Genomic DNA, 21,863 nt, shown 5'->3' with positions numbered 1-21,863 from the left:
GTCCTGCGGCTATAAAGCGACGCTGTTTTAATCGGTGTGTTTCAGTCTTTGACCAGTGGTCAGTGCTGGACAAGAACTTTAGCAAAACAGCACAGGTTAGGTCTAGGCCCCTGGGATCAACCCTCATAGCACACCCCTGATTTAGTTGAGAATTACCCACCAGAAGTTCCCATAGTGGCTCAACGGATTATGAACCCAGCTAGTATCCATGAGGATGTGGGTTCCATCCCTGGCCTCACTCAGTGGGTTAAGGATCTGGTGTTGCCAAGAGGTGTGGTGTAGATTGCAGCCGAGGCTTGGATCTGGTGTGGCTGTGGCACAAGCCGGCAGCTGCAGCTCTGATTCGACTCCTAGCCTGGGAACTTCCATATACCATGGGTGTGCCCTTAAAAAGCAAAAAAAAAGGGGGAGGGGGAATTACCCACTTGTCCTCTGGTTGGTATTTTTATTCAAAAATAACACTTAAAAAGCCATTTTAGTACATACATTTTTCCATTTTAAAAATTATTTTTATAGAGTAAATTCACAGGTGTGGAATTGGAATTACTAGTCCAAAAGTGGCACTGCGGATCTTAAAAATTTATTATCAGGAGTTCCCTTGTGGCACAGCGGGTTAAGGATCTAGCGCTGTCACTGCGGTGGCTCCAGTCACTGCTGTGGCGCAGGTTCAGTCCCTGGCCTGGGAACTTCCATATGCCTCAAGTGTGGCCAAAAAAAAAAAAAAAATTAAAAAAAAATATTATCAAACATTCAGAGGCATCCTACCAAAACCTTCTGCTGTCATTGTAAGAGCCGCATTTCACCACATCCACGTTAGCTTTGGGTGCTGCTTTTGTGGGGAGGGCTCGGGTGAAATTTCCCCCAATGCTCTTTGTTTTCATTGAGGTGTAACTTACATATACGCAGATTTTAAATGTGTAATTTGATGGGGTTTAACACATGTGCGCCCCCGAACCACCGCCCTGCCGAGATGCAGGGCATTATCGTCCCTTAAAATCCTTCCCCATTTTTTCCGGTCAGTCTTTACCTCCTGTCCCCCCCTCCTCCCAGGTATCCCCTCTTCTGATCTCTGTCTCTCCTGGAATTTCATCAAAATGGGATTACCCTGCATGTAGTCTTTTGTGTCTGACTTCTTTCGTTCCACTTACTCTATTATACTTTTTTAATACTCGGTTATGGTTACAATATACTTGTCATTTTATTTTGAGTGTCTTTGAGGGACAGTGAGGCCAAATAGCTTTGAGTGTTATTTGTCCATAGCCACTGTTAGGACAGTGGATCCTAATCCCGGTTGCACAGGCCCCAACATAGATTAATTCAATCAGAATTTGTGAGGGAGTTCCCATCGAGGTGCAGCGGAAACGAATCTGACTAGGAACCATGAGGTTGCAGGTTCGATCCCTGGCCTCGCTCAGTGGGTTAAGGATCTGGCGTTGCCGTGACCTGTGGTGTAGGTCGCAGATGTGGCTCGGATCTGGCATGGCTGTGGCTGTGGTGTAGGCGGGCAGCTACATCTCCGATTCGACCCCTCGCCTGGGAACCTCCATGTGCCACAGGTGCAGCCCTGAAAAGACAAAAGATGAAAAACAAAAACAGAAAACAGTATTTGTGAAGATAGAGCTTAAGGATCAATGTTCTTCTGAAAGCATCCCCATATGATTCTGTTGTGCACCCGACCACAGCCTTAGGAAAGAAATCAGAAGGAATCGTCCCAACTCGAGGTTCCTTTTTGTCTTCGTTCCCCCGATCCCACTGCTGACCTTCACAAACAAGGCCTATTTGTTTCCGTGTTTTCCCAGCTCCTCTTCCAGAGGAACAAGTTCCTTGCCTTTTTGAAATAAAAACAAAAGAAAGACCATCTGGTTTTACTTAAACATAGGCAAGCATCGTTCCTCGATGTCAGCCCGTGAGCGTGGTGCTGCCTGGTCGTGCTGGTCGTTAACAAAGTCAAAAATAAACTTGGAAAATCCACCTATCAGTGTGGTCTGAAGGCAAGTTGGCCAACAGGACCTCTGACCAAACTGACAGGTGTGCCAAGCAGCCAGCTGGCTTTGGCGCGGGAAGGCCCTAAGCTCTCCCTGGGGGCGCTGCATCCACACACTCGTCAAACCGCGCGTGACGTAGGAGGGAGGGTGGGTGTCGAGCAGCAGGAGGCAGCCAGGTCAGGGATGGTCCCGCACTTGGAGAAGGTGGTGGCGGTGAAGGAAGGTGGCAATGTGGGAAAAGGCTCGTGCTGTGATGCAATAAACGAGACGAGCAGAAGGTAACTTTAATGTGGACAAGGTCCAAACAGAAGTTGCTTATAAAAAGGCTGGAAGGAAATACAACGATATTGTCATACTGCTCATATGGGAATTGGCTTTTCTCCCAAATTTTCTACCAGTTATCATCTTACTTTAAAAAGTAAATAATTTTTTTTTGGCCACACCTGCAGCATGTGGAAGTTCCCAGGCCAAGGATCGTACCTGAGCCACAGCAGCGACCCGAGCAGCTGCAGTGACAATGCTGGATCCTCAATGAGAGAGGCAGCAGCTGTCTGGCCTGGAAGAGCTGGAGACTGGGTTTTAACACATCTGGGCAGGATGGGCAGAAGAAATTCCAGAAACACCTGTTGCTTTCGCACGACGTCAAAAGACGAGAGGAAGTGCGAGCCGCCGGGGAGGCCAGCGACCCCAGGCGCACCGTGAGGTGGTGGCCGGTAGGCCTCCCAAGCCGTGGCCCTCGGGAATCCGGTGGTGGCTCTCGCCAAGCTCCTCCTCGCCTGAGGGAAAATGGGAACATCTATGAGATGAAACAGCTCCCTGTAGAGGCCTAAGCCACCGCAGTGGAAGTTTTGAATGCAATCTGCAAGAATATGTACCTCGAACTATGTACTGGGTGCTGCAAGGGCCCCAGAACCGGACGGGCCTAAGGCAGTTTTATGAGCCCCGGTATCTAGAGCAACCCTACGCGTTAGGATGTAGGTTGAGTTGCTGCGACAGAGGCCCTGAAGGAGAGTGTCTTTAGAAAGCGAGAGGTTGACGTTCCCTGATGGCGTCACTGCTGTGGTGCAGGTTCAGTCCCTGGCCCAGGAACCTGCGCATGCCGAGGACAGAGCCAAAAAAAAAGCGGGGGCGGGGGTGGGTGGTATAAAAAGGTAGGCCTTTCTCTCTTCCCTCACAGTGCAGGATGGGCATGGTGGCTCGATGTGTCTGAGGTCCAGTCTCCTTTCTTGCTGTCGCTCCAGCATCTTTAACCCTTAACCACCCAGTTCAGGATGGTTCGCTCTCATATCCACCTTCCATCCAACAAGGGGCGGGGGAGGCAAGGGAGTTCCATCTTCCTTTAAGGCACGGCTACCTCTGCCCCATCTATTGGCCAGAGCGCACATGGCCTCAGCTAGCTGCAGGGAAAGCCCCAGCATGTACTTCATGTGTTGAGCAACCAAATGCCAAGCTAAAAGCAGGGGGTCTATAATGACAGGAGGAGGCGAAGGTGGATTGGAAACGACCTCCGCCGTGCGTCACTGCCACACGGAGAGGCTGGCGACAAGGCCCGGGGTGCGTGTGTCTGCCCTACAGGGAGTCAAACTTCTCCACTTGGTGTTTGGACAACTGCCACGTTAATGTTCTAAGGGGAACATATGCAAAATGATTCCCTTATTTACAATTAGCAAGTAGGAGAGAGAGGGCCCCTGTTGTGGAAGATAGGAGAGTCTTGCCAAACCACCTTTGGAGGCAAGCTAGGACTTCTGAGAATGTCAGCCTCTTGGTATGGCTCCTCCTTCATGGTTGGGCTGGAATTAGCATCTCAGTGAGTCTGCTTTGCTCTTCCTCTCCCATCTGGTTGCTAGTTCTCACATGAACCAAAAATTCTCATCAGGAGCCATCCACAGTGTCTGGTCTGCTGGTCTCCCAGCACTGGGGGTCGTGGGAGAGCCCAAGGCCGGAATCGGATTCTTCACTGTAGACGGAGCTTCACCCCAGCACCACCCTCAGGTGTGGCGGATCATGAGCACAGGTCTCAGGAAAGCGCCAGGAAACCACTCCTGGTGAGAGTTCAGGACAGCGAAAGGATAAAGATGAAAATCCGCAAAGAGGAAAGGCCCGTGGCGGGCGTTCAGGAGAGGCGTGACGCAAGCAGGCTTTGCGGGGTCCCCTCCAGGTGCAGTGGTGAGGACAGTACGTACTTCTCCCGCAAGGTGGGTTACAGCAGGTGTGAAGCGTTCCCAGTCAGAGAAACTCACCTGAGGCTTGGCGTCCAGGGCTTTAATCGGGAGCCAGTCAGGTCGATACGGGGTGCCCCGGGGTTGAAATTAGCTACTCCATCCCCGGTCTGCCTCCTGTCCCCCACCCCCACCCCCAAAAGTCAGACTGATCCGCCATGGCCCAGAGCCCAAGATGAACAGAAAAATGCAGTCACCGTAAGTGACCTCGTTAGCGTAAAATATCTGGTGTGGCCCAAAGCCTCAGATGTGCAGAGACGTAATTACCACGCGGGTTTTCCAAGGGCTTAGAGATTGCCTCCTTTTTTTTAAATGGCTACACCCATGGCGTATAGAAGTTCCCAGGCCAGGGGCTGAATCTGAGCTGCAGCTTCCACCTGAGCCACAGCCATGGCAACGCTGTCCTGGGAGGCGCTGTGCCTGCAAAGTGAGCAGAGCCGCCGCAATTAGATTCCTAACCCCTGCACCAAAGCAGGAACTCCAGACTTCTTCATTTTAATTTGAAGAAGCATTTCTTTTTCTCTTTTTGGTTGCACCTATGGCATGTAAAAATTCCTGGCTCAGGGTTCGAACCTGTAGCACAGCAGTAACCCGGGCCACTGCAGTGACAATGTCAGATCCTTAACCTGCTGTGCCACTTGGGAATGCCAAGAAGCACCTTCTAAATAATACTATTCTTGTTTGGAAAGCAGAGTCTCCAGAGCAGTGTGCCTAGTGGATGTGTGCAAGCTTTAATCTATTTTCTTGTTTTCAGCAGTTACAGTAGCTTGAAATTGTAACTTAGATTTTTGTTCTTTTTTAAAAAACAACAGGCTTATTGAGATATAATTCACATACCATACAATTCACCCATTTAAAATGTACAATCCAGGGTTCTCTTGTGGCATGGTGGGTTGTCACTTCAGCGGCTTGGGTAGCTGCTGTGATGTGGGTTTGATCCCTGGCCCGGGAGCTTCCACATGCTGTGAGCAAGGCCAAAAAAAAGAAAGGGTACAATTCGATGGCCTTTAGTTGTACACCCATTGTCACAAAAACTTTTAGAACATTTCGTTACCCCCCAAAAAACCCTCTAGCTATCATCCCCTATGCCCCATTTCCCTCTCTACCCGCAGCCGCAGTCTGTCTCTCTCTATTTGCCTCTGCTGGACGTTTCCTGCGAATGGAGTCGTATACTGTGTGGTTCTCTGGGCCTGGCTTCCTTCGCTTAGCGTGTGATGCTGTGCAGGCTCCTTCGTGTTGCAGCGTGTCGATACTTCACCCCTTTTACATTTTGTTTATCAGTTCATCAGCTGATGGAAATTTGGCTTGTTTCCGCCTGTTAGCTATTGCGAATAGCCCTATTGTGAACACTCGTGTACAGGTTTTGGGGTATCTACCTGGGAGTGGAATTGCTAAGTCCCATGGCTCCATGGTGAACTATTTGAGGAACTGCCAGGCTTTTTCCAAAGAGGCTGCACCATTCGACATTCCTACCAGCAGCATAGGGGAGTTCCAGTTTCTTCACATCTTTGCCAAGCCTTGTTATTATCTTTCTTTTTTATCGTATCCATCCTAATGGGTGTGACGTGGTATTTCATTGCATTTTTTTTTTTCCTTTTTTGACCGCCCTGCGCGATCTGGAGTTCCCAATCCAGGGATCAGATCCAAGCCGCAGTGGCAACCTACACTGCAGCCGGAGCAATGCCAGATCCTTTAACCCACCCACTGTGCCGGGCCAGGGATCGAACCTGCACCTGGGTGCTCCAGAGACACCACCGATCCTGTTGCACCGCAGTGGGAACTCCTATCTCATTGTATTTTTGATTTGCCTTTTGTGAGCAGCCAGTGACGTTGAGCATCTCGCCACGTGATTATTGGTGGTGATGTTGAATATCTCAAAGTTAGGCCAGAATCAGAGTAAAAGTCTTGAGCAGAGGCCTTTATAGAACCAGCATTTACAAGTCCAGACTCAAGGCAAGGGCTGGGAGCAGACCAGGTATCTGGAAAGGAGGCAAGATTGAAGTGAGTTGTCTATCTCATCGTCCAGGGCTATAGCCAAGAACTGGAAAATTTTAAATTAATGACCCAGTCAGTGGAGCAGGATTCGGAATGTTCTGACGTCAGGGATCAGAAGCCAAGGAGTTTCCAGGTTGGGGATGACGAGTCTGGTGTTATTTAGGATGTCGTACGTGGGGACCAGAAGTCCTGCAGATGCGAAGCAGGACACTTGCCCGCCTCTGGTGCCAGGCCCTGACAAAGCAAGAAGGTGCGTCGTGAGGGGCAAAGTAAGTGTTCCCTGCGTTCAGGCGCACCTGTGTTTCCATTGACTTTCGCAGAAACTACAACAAGAAACATCAGCACCACAAAGCCAAGCTTCGCAGAGTCAGGGATCACTTAGGTCATGAAGTCGAACAACGAGACGAGAGAATCAGACAACTCGAAAGCGACGTCCGAGCGCTGAAGCGGCAAGCGGAAAAGGTGAGGGGAGAGGCCGAGAGCTCACAGCGGCTGCTAGTGTCCCTCGTCTGGAGGAAGCCCATTCGTTCTTTTCATGTGTTCATGGCCTCTTCATCGGCTGGCTTTCCATTTATTTTCTTTGCACCCTTTTTCTGCTTTTTTTTCTAGGCCGCACCTGCACCATATGGAGGTTCCCAGCCTAGGGGTCGAATCCGAGCTACCGCTGCCGGCCACAGCCACAGCCACAGCCACGCCAGATCTGAGCCATGTCTGTGACCTGCCCCACAGCCCACGGCAATGCCAGATCCTTAACCCACTGAGAAAGGCCGAGGATGGAACCCACATCCTGGTAGTTACGAGTTGGGTTCCTTTCCACTGTGCCACACCGGGCACTCCTGCACCTTTTTCCATTCACCTGGTTGTGAACGCCCCACCCACAGGTGTGTGAGCCTCGCAGTGATGCTGTAGATGAAGCGGGACACTCGCCGGAAATAGTGCGCACGGACCGTTTAGGACTAGCGTCTTGCCTTCAGACGAAAATGTCTTTCCTCGCCCGCCTTTCAGGAGACACGTCCAGCCCACCCTCAGTAACGCGCTCGCTTGATGCGGCCTTCGTTTTGCCTCACATTTCTGTCCAGGTTACATGCCAGTGAAAACGAGGGACCCCTCTTCATTCGATCCTTGGCTGGTGCCTTCAGCTTTTTGCTTTTTTCTTTTAGGCCCAAACCCATGGCATATGGAAATTCCCAGGCTAGGGGTGGAACCAGAGCTACTGCTGCCAGCCTACACCGCAGCCCCAGCAAGGCGGGATCTGAGCTGCGTCTGCGACCGACACCACAGCTTGTGACAACGCCAGATCCTTAACCCACTGAGCAAGGCCAGGGATGGAACCTGTGTCCTCATGGATGGGGTTCGTTACTGCTGAGCCACGACGGGAACTCCTCTCCTTTTCCTTTGGAATTATGATTGACTTGTATTCGCTTCAGGTATACAGCATAAATGGTTCGATATTTGTATGTATTGCTAAATGATCACAGTAAGTCTAGTTAACGATGTCTAGTTAACAATAAGTTAACAATGAGTCCAGTCAACATCCGTTGCCACACACGGTTACAGATTTTTTTCTTGTGACGAGAACTTTTAATATCTGCTGCCTTAGCAGCTTTCTCGCACGCCGTACAGCGTGAGTACCCGCTGTATACTCGCCTTGCGTGACAGCCCCGGGACTTATTCATAACTGGAAGTGTGCACCTTCCGACCTTCAGTCACTGCGCCCACCCCTCTCCACCCCTGGTCACCACCCATCTGTCTTCTATGTCTATGAGTCTGGTTTTCTCGTTTGGGGGGTGGTTTTAGACACCACGTATGTGGATGGTCATTTCCGAACAATTCATATTAGCACCTCATTGAAAGAAAGGAAGAAAGCCACCGCTCTTAACCCTGCGATTCACCCATCTGCCAGAGATCATTCCTCTCCTCCCACTCGCACTCGCTCCCATCCCTGGCAGATGCAAACAAACCCAAGAGGGAAAGGCATGTCCCTGGTACCACCGACAGGTCCTCGGTGAAGTGGGAAGGGCAGGCGGTTCTATACCCGGGAGCATCTAACTCCTCACCACCGGTGATGTTTACGCATATCTGCCAACTCAGCACACGACTGTTAGTGTTGGAGTTCCCTTCGTGGCTCAGCTGTTAACGAACCCAGCTAGGATCCACGAGGATTCGGGTTCGATCCCTGGCCCAGCTCAGTGGGTTAAGGATCTGGTGCTGCCGTCAGCTGTGGTGTAGGTTGCAGATGCGTCTTGGATCCCGCGTTGCTGTGGCTGTGGTGTAGGCCAGCAACTGTAGCTTCCACTCAACCCCTAGCCTGGGAACTTCCATATGCCTCGAGCGTGGCCCTGAAAAAAAAAAAAAATGTTAGTGTTGTTTCACAAAATATAATCCTTTATCATTTTGGCGCTAACGTCCTAGCTGTTGCTTTTAGGGAAAACATGGGTGGAAAGTGACACATGGCGTCAAACTAGAAATCATTTTTGCATCAGTAATGCGAGAATATTCTCAGTACTTGGCTTACGTGCTGGTCTTGCCAAGCCAACTGAGACCCTGACACTGGTTGTCAAGTGAGGTGGCTAAATTCCCATCGTCCTCCCTTGGCCTGAAAAAGACTAACTTCAAAGCAGATGGAAATGTGTTACATGGAAATCTTTTTCAATATGAAACTTCAGAGAATTCAGTTGTATTTGTTAGTGCATTGGAATTAGAATACAAATGACAGCATTGAGACCTTATTAGAAGTTGAGTGCTCAGATATTGTTAAATGTGAACCCCCCAAAAATGAGTAACTGGGAGTTGCCTAGTGGCTTAGTGGTTAAGGATCTGGCATTATCACTCCCGTGGCTTGGGTCACTGCTGTGGTGCAGGTTCAATCCCTGGCCTGGGAACTTCCACATGCCTCAGGCATCCTCCCCTCCAATAAAAAAGAATGAGTAAATGTCCAAACAAATTACATATCATAAGATAACTAAAATAAATAGAAGAACAATCTAGCCGACAATGTCAGCAAACAGGTAAAGAGACTAGAAGACAGGAGACACGTCAAGAAGGCAGTTGGCTGGCAGAGTTTAGAAACGGACTCAGGCTCTTAAATGTGTAATTCTTTCTCCTGCTCGGGTAACTAGGGGCTTTATGATCCCTAGGAGAAGGAATTCCAGAAGCAGGTCATTGCCCAAAACGACACCCTGTTTCTAGAAAAAAGGAAACTTCGGGAGCAACTCGTGCGTCAGGAAGGAATAATTGACAAAAACAGGTGGATGTTGTCTTCTGTCCAGAAAAGGTAGGTGTGGCTCCCGAGTCGCCCCTGAACTGTGCAGCGAGGAGGCTTCGCCCGCAGCAAAGAGGCCCTTCCAGGGATGTGCCTCTGAGTTTGTGGCCCATCTCATAAACTGCTACTGCTTTTAGAAGTTCATACAAGTGACAGAAGTTGTGACATTAAAGAGAAAAATGGGGAGAAGGCGGGCTGGCCATTGGGATCGGCTCTTACACGACAGCACTGCCTCCTGGGGACCCAGCCGTGCTCGACCTGGCCCAGGCCGTTGTGCTGACCCTCCTTTTACCCTGTGATAACCGGAATCAAGGGCGCAAGAGGCTCAGGCTGGCAGCCCCGCTCTGTGACTCTCTGGTTTTATTTTCTTCCACCCGTCGCTTTTCTCCACTCTGAGCCTCTTGTTTCCTCATCTGCAAAAGAGGCTTCATAACAGTATCTATCCCAGCGGGGTTGTTGTGAGGATTAAAACGTGAAACGTTTTAAGCGCTTTGGGTGTGAATAGGCTGCAGTGCCTGTGTACCTGGTGAGCGCTGGGTAAGTGGTTGCTGCTGCGGCTGCTGCTTTTGCTTCTACTGTTCTCCTCCTCCCTCCCCCCTTCCCCTGTCCCCCCTTCTTCTGCTGCTACTACTACTGCTACTGCAACAACAACGTGGCTGAGATCAGAACCAGATGCAGTCTGTGTAGCTGCAAGGCTCGAAGGCATGCAGACTCCCTCCCCTAAATGGGGTCGTATCCCCCCTTCCGCTTCTCAAGGGCGGGCGTTGTGTCTCGCGTCTTCTTGCGCGGAGTGTGTCTCTCCGTATGTACTTAATGGCTGAGTACAGGCCAGAAGCTTCTTAATTTTCACTTGGTCTTGGAATATGGTAGGAATTATTCTGGCACAGTGGGGCCTAAAACCTGGCAGTGGGCTAAGACCCAGAGCCTGTGGGAAGTGGAATAGGGTTTTTAGGAATGATGCAGAAATGTTTAGTGACGCCTCTGATTTATGCCATTCTTAGAGTACTTTTCCTGGATCAAGAAAATAAGCATTTTCTGGAAAACAATCTCCAGCTCTCACAGCAGATTGATCTCTTAGAGCGTGTCATAAGGAGCATCCTGATCCGCAGAGGGGAGGTAAGGGTGTCTGTGTCCTCCCCTGCTTCATCCTCCACATGCTGCTGTGGCCTGCACGTGGCCTCCTGGCAGACTGGTAAGGAGCCTCGCTGGCTGCACACCAGGGCAGCAGGCCTCGCGACTGCGCTTGGCCAGCTTTGCTCTTCCCTGGATCCGCTTGTGTGAAGCATGCTCCTCCTGTGTGATCCCAAAGCAGCTCCTTAACACGCTGTGGTATCGTCACCTTTTCACTTCTCTGTCTCATCATTTCAGCGGCGACATCCTGGAGGGCAAGGGTTTTATGGCATACGTCGTATGACAGGTGTTCCGGATGATTTGAGAATGAATGCATGTTCAGTGGCCTCACGTGGATGACTCATTCGCAGCTACCCTGGTGGCCACGTATAATTCTAGCCCCGTCTGAGAGAGGAGCCCGTGTGAGCCTCAGCAAGGGAAAGTGAAGCTTGATTGGTCTGGCAAGGAGTCAGGCCTAAGGAGAAAAACAATTATGTTACAAAAATCCAGGCAGATAGGTAGCCAAGTCCAGAGGGATGCATCAAATAATCTAAGTTCACAGGGGGAGACTTATAAATAAAATGTGATTCTCCCCCCCCCAAAAAAAGAGGAAAATAATCGAAGTTCAGGAGTTCCTGGCTTGACTCAGCAGAAACGAATCTGAGTAGTCTCCAGGAGGACATTTGAGGCCTGGCCTCGCGCTGTGGGTAAGGATCCAGTGTTGCCCTGAGCTGTGGTGTATGTCACCGACACGGCTCAGATCTGGTGTTTCTGTGGCTGTGAAGCTGCAGAAGCTGCAGCTCCAATTCAGCCCCTAGCCTGGGAACCTCCATGGGCCATGGATGTGGCCCCTAAAAGACCAAAAAAATAAAAAACAAAAAACAAAAAATCTAAGTTCAGAGGAGGTCCAGGGTTTGGCTGATGAGTGAGTCAACCAGAGGGACTTCAAAAAGCATTCAGACTTCAAAGTTGCATTCTGAGCCCAGGGTGGAGGCTGCATGCTTTCTTCCGTGGCTTATAGCACCTGGGCACTTCTTCCCAGGGTATTTCACAGCAGCTCCTGTGCGTCAGGTACTGTTGCTATGAGCATACGACTTGCATCATGTTGATCTCAGAAAGGTGATTGTTTCCAAGTTGAGTTGTTTTGCAGATTATATCAAAAGCAGAACTGCTAGAGTTCCCTGGTGGCCTAGCAGTTAAAGAACCTGGCATTGTCAGTGCTGTGGCTCAGGATGCTACAGTGGTGAAGGTTTGATCCCTGGCCTGGGAATTTCCACATGCCATGGACATACACACACACACACAAAAGTATAACTGCCAGGTTATATGATTTAATTTCCAATAGTTTGTCTCTGCTTGAGGTACAACTGTTTTTTTTTTTTTTTTTTTTTCAGGGCTGCACCTGCAGCAAATGGAAGTTCCCAGGCTAGGGGTTGAATCGGAGCTACAGCTGCTGGCCTTTGCCAGGGCCACAGCAACGCCAGATCCGAGCCGTGTCTGCAACCTACACCACAGCTCACGGTAACACCAGATCCTTAACTCACTGAGCAGAGCCAGTGATCAAACCTGCATCCTCATGGATCCTAGTTGGGTTCGTTAACTGCTGAGCCATGAAGGGAACTCCAACAACTGCTTTTTTTAAGAAAATGATTATAATTGATTTACCATGTTCTGTCAATTTTTGTGGTTTAGCAAAGTAACCCAGTTATACACATATACGACTGTTCTTAATTGTCTAGTCGTTCACTCTTTTGCTCAATCATTCATTCAACAAACATGTAACAATTCCGAGAACCATGGTAGGCCCCAGGCACATGGAAGCTGTTCCTGTTCTCAGAGGCCTTCTGTCTAGTAGAGAAGGACCCACACATACCTGAGTGAGTGCTCTGGTGTCATGGGTACTGGGGTATATGTAGGACCCCTCGCTTTGAGATCCACAGTACAATCATAATCAGATCAAGATAAGAAGTATCACATGGGTGTTCCCTTCGTGGTGCAGTGGTTAACGAACCCAACTAGGAACCATGAAGTTGTGGGGTTCGATCCCTGGCCTTGCTCAGTGGGTTAAGGATCCGGCATTGCCATGAGCTGTGGCGTAGGCCGGCAGCTATATCTCCGATTAGACCCCTAGCCTGGGAATCTCCATATGCTGCGGGTGCAGCCCTAGAAAAGACAAAAAAAAAAAAAAGAAAAAAAAATATCACATGGGTCAGAACTACAGGACATCAAGCTCAGTATTCCATGTGTGACAAAGGTACCAAGTTGTAACATCTCTTGACACGTATTAGAATAAACAACTCCAAAATTGTTTTTAAACTTAGAATCTTATGGGAGTTCCCTGGTGGCCTAGTGGATTAGGGATCCAGCGTTGCCACTGTTGTGACTTAGGTAGCTGCTGTGGCCCGAGTTTGATCCCTGGCCCCAGGGACTTCCACATACCATGAGTATGACCAAAAATAAAAACAAAAAAAAAATTATAAACTTAGAATCTTAATTCGATTCTCTCATTTTACCCGAGGGATTTTTTTTTTGTCTTTTTTTAGGGCTGCACCCGTGGCATATGGAAGTTCCCAGGCTAGGAGTCAAATCAGAGCTCCAGCCTACGCCACAGCCACAGCAACGCCAGATCCGAGCCTCGGTCTGCGACCTACACCACAGCTCACGGCAGTGCCTGATCCTTAACCCACTGAGCGAGGCCAGGGATCGAACCCCACAACCTCTTGGATACTAGTCAGATTCCTTTCCCCTGAGCCACAGTGGGAACCAGAGAGGTGAAATGATATGTCTGAGGCCACGTAGCTATTTTGGTTACATTTCCCAGGTCTCTTGATTCTCAGCGATTATGACATAGATAAATGGATCCGTATCCAGACCCTGAGCTCAGACGTATCCTAGCTCACTTCCTTTCTTGGGGCTAAAATGGTGACAGGTTGACATTTGCTAGGCGCTTACCCCCTGCCTGGGACTGTGCGAAGCGTTTTATGTGTGTGATCTCTGTAATCCACAAAATAACCTTATATGAAAAGTCCGTCCTTCTGTTCTCACAGTCAAAGGAACTGAGACCGAGAGGTGACGTGACATCGTTGCTGGATGTTATCAGATCACGCAGCTGATAAGTAGAAAAACAGGCCTGGAACCAGCTCCCTGTGGTCCCTGCTCTTGGCCACTGTCTCCTCATCACACCCCAGTCAACTCCTTCCCTTGCAGGGGCGTTAGAGCGACCAGCGACATGACCTGTAATAGACCACATGGGTCCCTGCACTGTAACGCCGTCTCTTCTCAGTCGGATTATAAACTCTGTCCATCTTGTGATCCACTGTTTCCCAAATCCTTAGCACCGGGTGACTGCAACCCCTTCCTAACTCATCTCCTTTCCTCCCCGTCTAACGTGTGGGGCCCACACCACTAGACTCTTTGCCATGAAACATGCTTGATTTCATCGTACTTCATGCCAAAGAGTTTGGCATGAGTGCCTTTGTCCAGAAGATAAAGTTTGTTCATCCAGCAAATACTGAGGGCCCGTATACAGTGCGTCAGGCTCATGCTGGTCCCATTTGGTTTGAAAATGGTGATGAACACAGGAGAGGGCCTGCCCTCCCAGGACTCGGGCCTCCTGAGAGCGACAATCAGGTGCCCGGCACCCACCGTGGGCTGGGATAATTTCTCCGAGAGCAGTGGGCCCAGGACGCCGAGGGCGCAGGGGACATGGTGTCTCAACCCGTCTGGGGTGGCCAGGGGAGGCTTCCAGAGTTGCTGATGTCTAAGCCGGCAGAGCTGAAGCCGCGTAGGAACTTGCCATGCTCCAAATACCTTTCTGACGAGCCAGAAGAAATGAAACCAGTCCATTCGCCACCTCCCCAAAGCCCCGACACTCCCTCTGTTAACATGCATTTCCTCTGCTTGGAAGGACACAGCTTATCTCCCCTCTTGCATCTTTCCCGTCTTTGTCTTTTGAAGTCCTGTGGTTCTTTTGGTCTATGGCCAGAGGGGTCTTTAGCAAATGCATGTAACCGAGCAGACGACGCAGCACCGTGCAAGGACCTCCCTCAGGCCTCAGGATAAAAGCCACGTTTCCTGGCATGGTCTTTGTATGCTCTGTGACCAAGCCCCTGTCTGTGTTGGTCCATGTTTTTCTGAGAAGGAATATTTGGTTTTTAAAGTCATGGAACTCAACAGTTGCTTTTTCATGATTTAAAGCGACAGAAAATATTTTCCAGAATATTAAGTAAAGACATAGCTAAGTAAATAGAATGGAATGATTCTATCAGCTAATATGAGATAATTCCTATAGAAAATTAGATATAAAAAGCAGACGAGTAGGACAGAGAGAGTCTGGAGACCCGGGCTTTTATGCCACACGGACTATGGGTGCAGAATGTGGAGTTACTTATTTTGTGTGCGCAGTTTATAAATGCATCCTCTGTGCTCAAAAAGCAGACTGCCTTCTCCAGGGAAGGCTGCCCATTCATTCGGGGGGCGGGGGGGGGGGCGTGTAAAAAATAAGGCTGGCATTGAAAAACGCTAATATAAAAAATATGGCCTCTATTTATTATTGAAAAATACTTTTATTTATTAAAGTAACTTTGGTTTATAGCATTATAAGTTCCACGTGTATAATATTATACCTCGACTTCTCTGTACACTACAGCCTGCTCACCAAGTCAAGTGGCGCTTCCCTCCTTCGCCGTACAGTGGAACCCCTTTACCCATTTCACCCTCCCCGCTGTCGCCTCCGATAAGCCACTGCTCTGGTCTTGGACCTATGTTTTTATTTTTGTTTGGTTTGTTCTTTATTAGTATTATTCTACATATGCGTTAAATTGTACGGTATTTGTCTTTCTCTGCCTGACATTTTACTTTACACAGTACCTTCAAGGTCCACCCCTGTTGTCACAAACGGCATGAATCATCTCCTGGCGGAGTTCTCCTGTTTTATGTGTTGTATGCGATACCCCCCCATCTTCTTCGTCCACACGCATCCACTGGCGTACACTCAGGTTGCTCCCATGACTTGGCTGTTATGATGATGCCCTAGGGGTGCATGTATCTTCTCAAATTACTGCTTTTGTGTTCATCAGGTAAATACCCAGAAGTGGAACAGCTGGATCATGGAGTAGTTATTCTCTTTTTGAGGAACCTCCATACAGTTTTCCGTAGTGACTACGCCAATTTACATTCCCACCAGCAGTGTAGGAGGGGTCCCTTTTCTCCCCATCCTTGCCAGCACTCATTATTTCTTGCCTTTTTGATAATAGCCATTCTTTTTTTTTTTTTTTTTTAGAGCTGCACCCATGGCATATGGAAGTTCCCAGGCTAGGGGGCCAATTGGAGCTGCAGCTGCTGGATCTGAACCTCGTCTGCAACCTACACCGCAACTCATGGTGATGCTGGATTCTTAACCCACTGAGCAAGGCCAAGGAGCAAACCCCCATCCTCATGGATACGAGTCAGGTTCATTACCACTGAGCCACAGTGGGAACTCCAGTAATAGCCATTCTAACAAGCGTGAGGTAATATCTCCCTGTGGTTTCGATTTGCATTTCTCCAATAATTGGTGATGCTGAACATCTTTTCCTGTCCCTGCTGGCCATCTGTCGGTCTTCTTCGGGAAAAAAAATGTTTATTCATAGCCTCTCTGGCCATTTTTTAATTGGGTTGTTTGGTTTTTTGTTGTTGAAAGTAAGACATGTCTAATTACCAAATATTCCATAGGTAATAGAGGATGCATTTTTCCCCAATTTTGTTGAGATGTAATTGACATATAACACTGTATGAGTTTAAGCCGTACAATGTAATGATTTAATATGTGTTTAGATGGCAAAAGGATCACCACAATAAGACTAGTTAACATCCATCCTCTCACCTAGTTATAATTTTTTTTCCTTATGACGAGAACTTTTCAGATATACTCTCAGAGTTCCCTAGTGGCTCAGTGGGTTAAGGATCCAATGCTGTCACTGCTATGGCTTGGGTTTCTGTGCTGGCAAGGTTTTGATCCCTGGCCCAGGAACTTCCACATGCTGTGGGTTTGAACCAAAAAAAAAAAAAAAAAATCTACTCTCTTAGCAACTTTCAGTATACCCGACACAGTATAGTTAACTGCAGTCACCGGGTTGTGCATGGCATTCCCAGAACTCCTTTCTCCTGCGACAGAAGCACCTGCCTTTCAGCCACCTTCACCTAATTCCCCCTTCCCCCACTGCCCACCCCTGACAACCACAAATCTGACCTCTGGTGCCGTGGGGTTGTTCTTCCTGGATTCCGAGTGTATGTGAGCTCCTGCGGTATTTGTCTTCCTCTCTGACTTATTGCACTTAGCATGATGCTCTCAAGGTCCATCCGTGTTGTCACAAGTGGCAGAATTTCCTTATTTTATTTAAAAAATAATTTATCGGAGTTACCCGATGTGGCACAGCGGAAACGAGTCCGACTGGGAACCATGAGGTTTCGGGTTTGATCCCTGGCTTCGCTCAGTGGGTTAAGGATCTGGCGTTGCTGTGAACTGCGGTGTAGGCCAGCGGCTGCAGCTCTGATTAGACCCCTAGCCTGGGAACCTCCATATGCCGGGGGTGCGGCCGTAAAAAGACAAAAAAATAAAATAGAGAAGAATGTGTTTTTACTGAATAGTATCCCTTTATACACATCTTTATTCATTCATCCATCAGTGGACACTTACGTTGCGTCCATGTCTTGGTTATTGTGAATAAGGCTGCTATAAATATGGAATGCAGATATCTCTTCAGGATAGTGATTTCATTTCCTTCAGATAAATACTCAGGAGTAGGATTCCTGGGTCATATGGTAGTTCTATTTTTAATTTTTTTGAGAAGCCTCCATGCTATTTTCTGTGGTGGCAGCACCAATTTACGTTCCCACCAAAAGTGCTCAAAGAGTTCACTTTTCTCCACATTTTCTCTCTTGTCTTTTTTTTTTTTTTTCCAATGCCTGTGCCCAAGGCACATGCAAGTTCCAAGGCCAGGGGCTGAATCTGAGCCACAGCTGTGACCTCCACTGCAGCTGTGGCAATGCTGGATCATTTTAAGCCACTGCAGCAGGCCAAGGATTGAATCTGCACTTCTGCAACCACCCAAGCTGCTGCAGTTGGCTTTTTAACCCACTGCACCACAGCCGGAACTCCTCTCCGGTCTTTTTGAGGGTGGCAGTTCTAACAGGTGTGAGGTGAGGGGAATACATTTTTAACCAAAAATATATATAAACCATAAGTCCTGGGGTCATATTGCCAGTGGTTTATCATTGTAACTTTTTAACATTCACCTTTTTCTTTTTTTTTTTTTTAGGAAACCACAGTTAGTGACATCCCTGAATTTGAAGCATTGAATAAAATCATGCCCTTACCACACTCTGGTAAAATCAGGGCAATCAGGTTAGTAAAATCAGGACAGTTGTTGTTGGCTTGCTTGAGAGTCACAACTGCCTAACTAGTTCTAGTTGCTGCCTTGAAAAAGCATAGCATTTGGGGGTAATTCTTCTCTATATTTAGTATTTGAATCATCTTCTAATTCCTCCTCCCCTTGCCACCCTTCACCCCCACACTTGACAGAATCCTGACTTAAGATAGAAAACAATGAACATAAGTTTAAGGTCAGTTTTATTTGGGTTTCTTTGTGTTTGACAGCTGGAAAAACTGAAACCCTATTGATGCCTTAACCTTATAACCCCAACGTACTGCCAAGAGATCCTGCCTCTACAAAGTCGTCACGTGTGGTCTTTCTTAGTTTTTCAGGACCGGGTTTGGTAGAGTCGGCCAAAAGCCTTCAGGAGACCGAAGACCATACGCCGGAAGAAACAGTGGCCAGCCCCAAATCCCCTAGGTCTCTTTTGTGTCCACAGAATTCTGAAGCTGGATGCGTAAAGGTAGCTTCTCCGAAAGAGACCTATCACACCCAAGAATAAGGCTGCAAGTTGGCACTACAAAATCACTGGTGTCTAAAACCAGACTGATCAAAGCTGCCAACGCAAGCTTGGGCTTGTAGGTGGAGCATGATGTGGAGAAGACTTACAGCAGATCTTCACTGGGCACCAACCAGGAGTCTTCACAATTGCTGTAGCTTCATTAAAGCTCTTCCAAAAGTGGGCTTCTCGAGCTTGTTGGTATATCCACAAAGATCCCTTGTATTGATCAGTGTCATGACTTGAGTCCAGTTGTTTAATAGGTTTTTGTTCAGCAGAGCACATTCCCAGCTAATTCAGCACTTTATCTTTTCTGATTATCATGGGTATTTTCTTATTTATTTTTTAAAAGTGAAAAGCATGTGATCACCTTAAAGCAAATATTTTAGGAAAAAAACCTATGCAACGCACGTTCTTTTTTTTTTTTCTTTTTTTTCTTTTTTTTTTTTTTAATGCTTTTCAGGGCCGCACCTGCTGATTACGGAAGTTCCCCGGCTAGGGGTCAAATCAGAGCTGCAGCCGCCAGCCAAAGCAACACCAGGTCCTAGCCGGGTCCATGACCTACAGCACAGCTCACGGCCACGCCAGACACAACTCACTGAGCAAGACCAGGGATCAAACCAACATCCTCATGGATGCTGAGCCACAACAGGAACTCCTACCATGCATTCTTAACATAACTATTCTCATTTGCTCTTTTCTGGTTCTTATTCAAATGCGTATATGTTATTTTTTTATTACTCAATGAATTTTATTACATTTATAGTTGTACAACAATCATCACAACCAAATTTTACAGCATTTCTATAAAATCCCAAACCCTCAATGCATCCCTCCCACCCCCTAACCTGTCTCACTTGGAAACCATAAGTTTTTCAAAGTCTGAGAGTCAGTATCTGTTCTGCAAAGAAGTTCATTGCATCCTTTTTTCAGATTCCACAGGTAAGTGATAGCATTTGATGTTGGTGTCTCATTGTCTGACTGACTTCACTTAGCATGGTAATTTCTAGGTCCATCCACGTTGCCTCAAATGCCATTATTTCTTTCCTTTTAATGGCTGAGTATCAAATGTATATATTTTAAATGGTTATTGTACATCCATTTTCATAGTCTGATTTTAAATTTAACATATCTTGGAGTTCCCATCGTGGCGCAGTGGAAACGAATCCGACTAGGAACTATGAGGTTGCAGGTTCGATCCCTGGCCTCACTCAGTGGGTTAAGGATCTGGCATTTCTGTGAGCTGTGGTGTAGGCTGCAGATCCTGTGTTGCTGTGGCTGTGATGTGGCTCTGATTAGACCCCTAGCCTAATCTGGGAACCTTCATACACCGTGCGTGTGGTCCTAAAAAGCAAAATAATAATAATAATAATAATAATAATTAAATATATCATAAAACATTTTCCCATATTGCAAGACTTTATAATTACTCTTTCAGTAGCCACATGGTATTCTATCATGGTAATGTTCTATAAATTCTCTTGTTGTTTGAATTTCACTTCTACTTTTTTCGATATTTAAGATTATGCTGTGATGGGAGTTCCCACTGTGGCTCAGTGGTAATGAATCTGACTAGTATCCATGAGGATGCAGGTTCCATCCCTGGCCTCGTTCCGTGGGTTAAGGATCCAGCATTGCCTTAGCTGGTGGTATAGGTCAAAGATGCAGCTTGGATCTGGCTTTGCTGTGGCTGTGGTGTAAGCTGGCAGCTGCAGCTCTGATTTGACCCCTAGCCTGTGTCACATTTACGGCCCTAAAAAGCAAAAATAAAAATAAAAATTTTTGTTTAATTTAAAAAAATTAAAAGAAGCCTAAAAAAAAAAAAGATTAGGAATTCCTGTTGTGGCTCAGTGGTTAACGAATCCAACTAGGAACCATGAGGTTGTGGGTTCGATCCCTGGCCTTGCTCAGTGGGTTAAGGATCCAGTGTTGCTGCGAGCTGTGGTGTTTGTCACAGATGCGACTCAGATCTGGCGTTGCTGTGGCTGTGGTGTAGGTCGCAGATGAAGCTCGGATGCCGTGTTGCTGTGGCTCTGGCATAGGCCGGTGGCTACAGCTCCGATTAGACCCCTAGCCTGGGAACCTCTATGTGCTGCAGGAGTGGCCCTAGAAAAGGCAAAAAGACAAATATATATATGCTGTGATGAAAGTCATAGTAAATGTAGCTATTTTCTGGAGTTATTCTAGAAAATACATTTACAGGATTGGCATAATTGGGTTAAAAGATAGTTTTGGTACATCCCTTGTGAAATTGCTTTTTAAAAAAGATTGTTGTCGACATACTCTTTCTGTAGTTGAACTCTTTGAGCCTCTGTTTCTTGAGCCATGAAATGGGGGCAACAGTAATTCCTGTCCCGTAGAGTCGTGGGGACCAAATGGAACGGAGCGTGTCTTTAGCGCTTAGTAAAAGCTAGGATACTAGATATCATTGTTACCTAGTAATGAGTGTGCTAGTATTATCCACAACCTCCTCAACATTGGATATTATCAATTTTTAAAATTTATTCTAAAATAGTTGCTATAGAACTCTGCTGAAGGGTGCGTTCTGCTGCTCCTTCCCTTCCTCCCCTTTCCTCCTTATTCTCCTCTTTCTTCTTCACCTTCAATTGGAGGGAGAGAAGGAGAGCAAGGAGAGAGGGGAAGTAACGAGAAATTATTTAAAAAGAACTAAGTTGAGACACACTGAATTTTTATGTGTAACCCTTGCTTCCTCAGACCATTGAACTGGAAAGGATGGTCAAAGGATGTAAGAAATAGGGAGTTCCCGTCGTGGCTCAGTGGTTTAACAAATCCGACTAGGAACCATGAGGTTGCAGGTTCGATCCCTGGCCTTGCTCAGTGGGTTAAGGATCCGGCCTTGCTGTGAGCTGTGGTGTAGGTCACAGACGTGGCTTGGATGTGGCATTGCTCTGGCTGTGGTGTAGGCGGGCAGGTACAGCTCCAATTAGACCCCTAGCCCGGGAACCTCCATAGGCCACAGGAGCGACCCTAGAAAGACAAAAAGACCAAAAAAAAAAAAAAAGAGAGAGAGAGATGTAGGAAGTAATAGCTGTTATACTGAATTCAAGCCTTACTCGATTCACTCCATTTATTGAATCTATGTGTTGAATCCCTACCATGTGTTTGCTGTTCAACAGTGGGCACCCTGGCTACATCTGAGAAGACAAACATGGAGAGGCTCGGTGTTTGTTGTCCAGCCCAAGCCCCTGTGCCACAGCACAGTGAGGACAAACAAACGAAAACATTGAGTTTGGAGCAGAGAAAGGCTTTTTGGGCCAAACCAGGTGAATGGAGAGCTTGTGCTCAAAAGACCTGAACTCCCCACTGGCTTTCAGGGAAGAGTTTTTCAAAGCAACATTTGGGTGCAGGGTGTGACTTTCT

The 21,863-nt window shown here is 47.6% G+C and overlaps 1 protein-coding gene across 14 annotated transcripts in view; it reads left to right on the top strand.

The window, feature by feature from the left end:
- Positions 1-18,667, top strand: part of CCDC30 (coiled-coil domain containing 30) — a 102,030-nt gene extending 83,363 nt beyond the window's left edge. For 12 of the 14 annotated variants that reach the window (XM_047789508.1, XM_047789506.1, XM_047789500.1 and 9 more), the window contains 5 exons: positions 6,520-6,661; positions 9,337-9,473; positions 10,463-10,577; positions 17,870-17,955; positions 18,308-18,667. In XM_047789508.1, the coding sequence (XP_047645464.1) occupies positions 6,520-6,661; positions 9,337-9,473; positions 10,463-10,577; positions 17,870-17,955; positions 18,308-18,485 (658 nt within the window). In that variant the 3' untranslated portion in view covers positions 18,486-18,667. Of the gene's footprint in view, positions 1-6,519; positions 6,662-9,336; positions 9,474-10,462; positions 10,578-13,618; positions 15,040-17,869; positions 17,956-18,307 lie in introns of those variants that run through there. The other 2 variants (XM_047789507.1, XM_047789509.1) reach the window with 2 other exon arrangements.
- Positions 18,668-21,863: the final 3,196 nt, after the last annotated feature.

This window comes from Phacochoerus africanus, chromosome 8 (assembly GCF_016906955.1).
Source record: "Phacochoerus africanus isolate WHEZ1 chromosome 8, ROS_Pafr_v1, whole genome shotgun sequence".
NCBI lineage: Eukaryota > Metazoa > Chordata > Mammalia > Artiodactyla > Suidae > Phacochoerus > Phacochoerus africanus.
The sequence above is the reverse complement of the archived record's forward strand: the minus strand, read 5'-3'. Positions and strand labels throughout refer to the sequence as shown.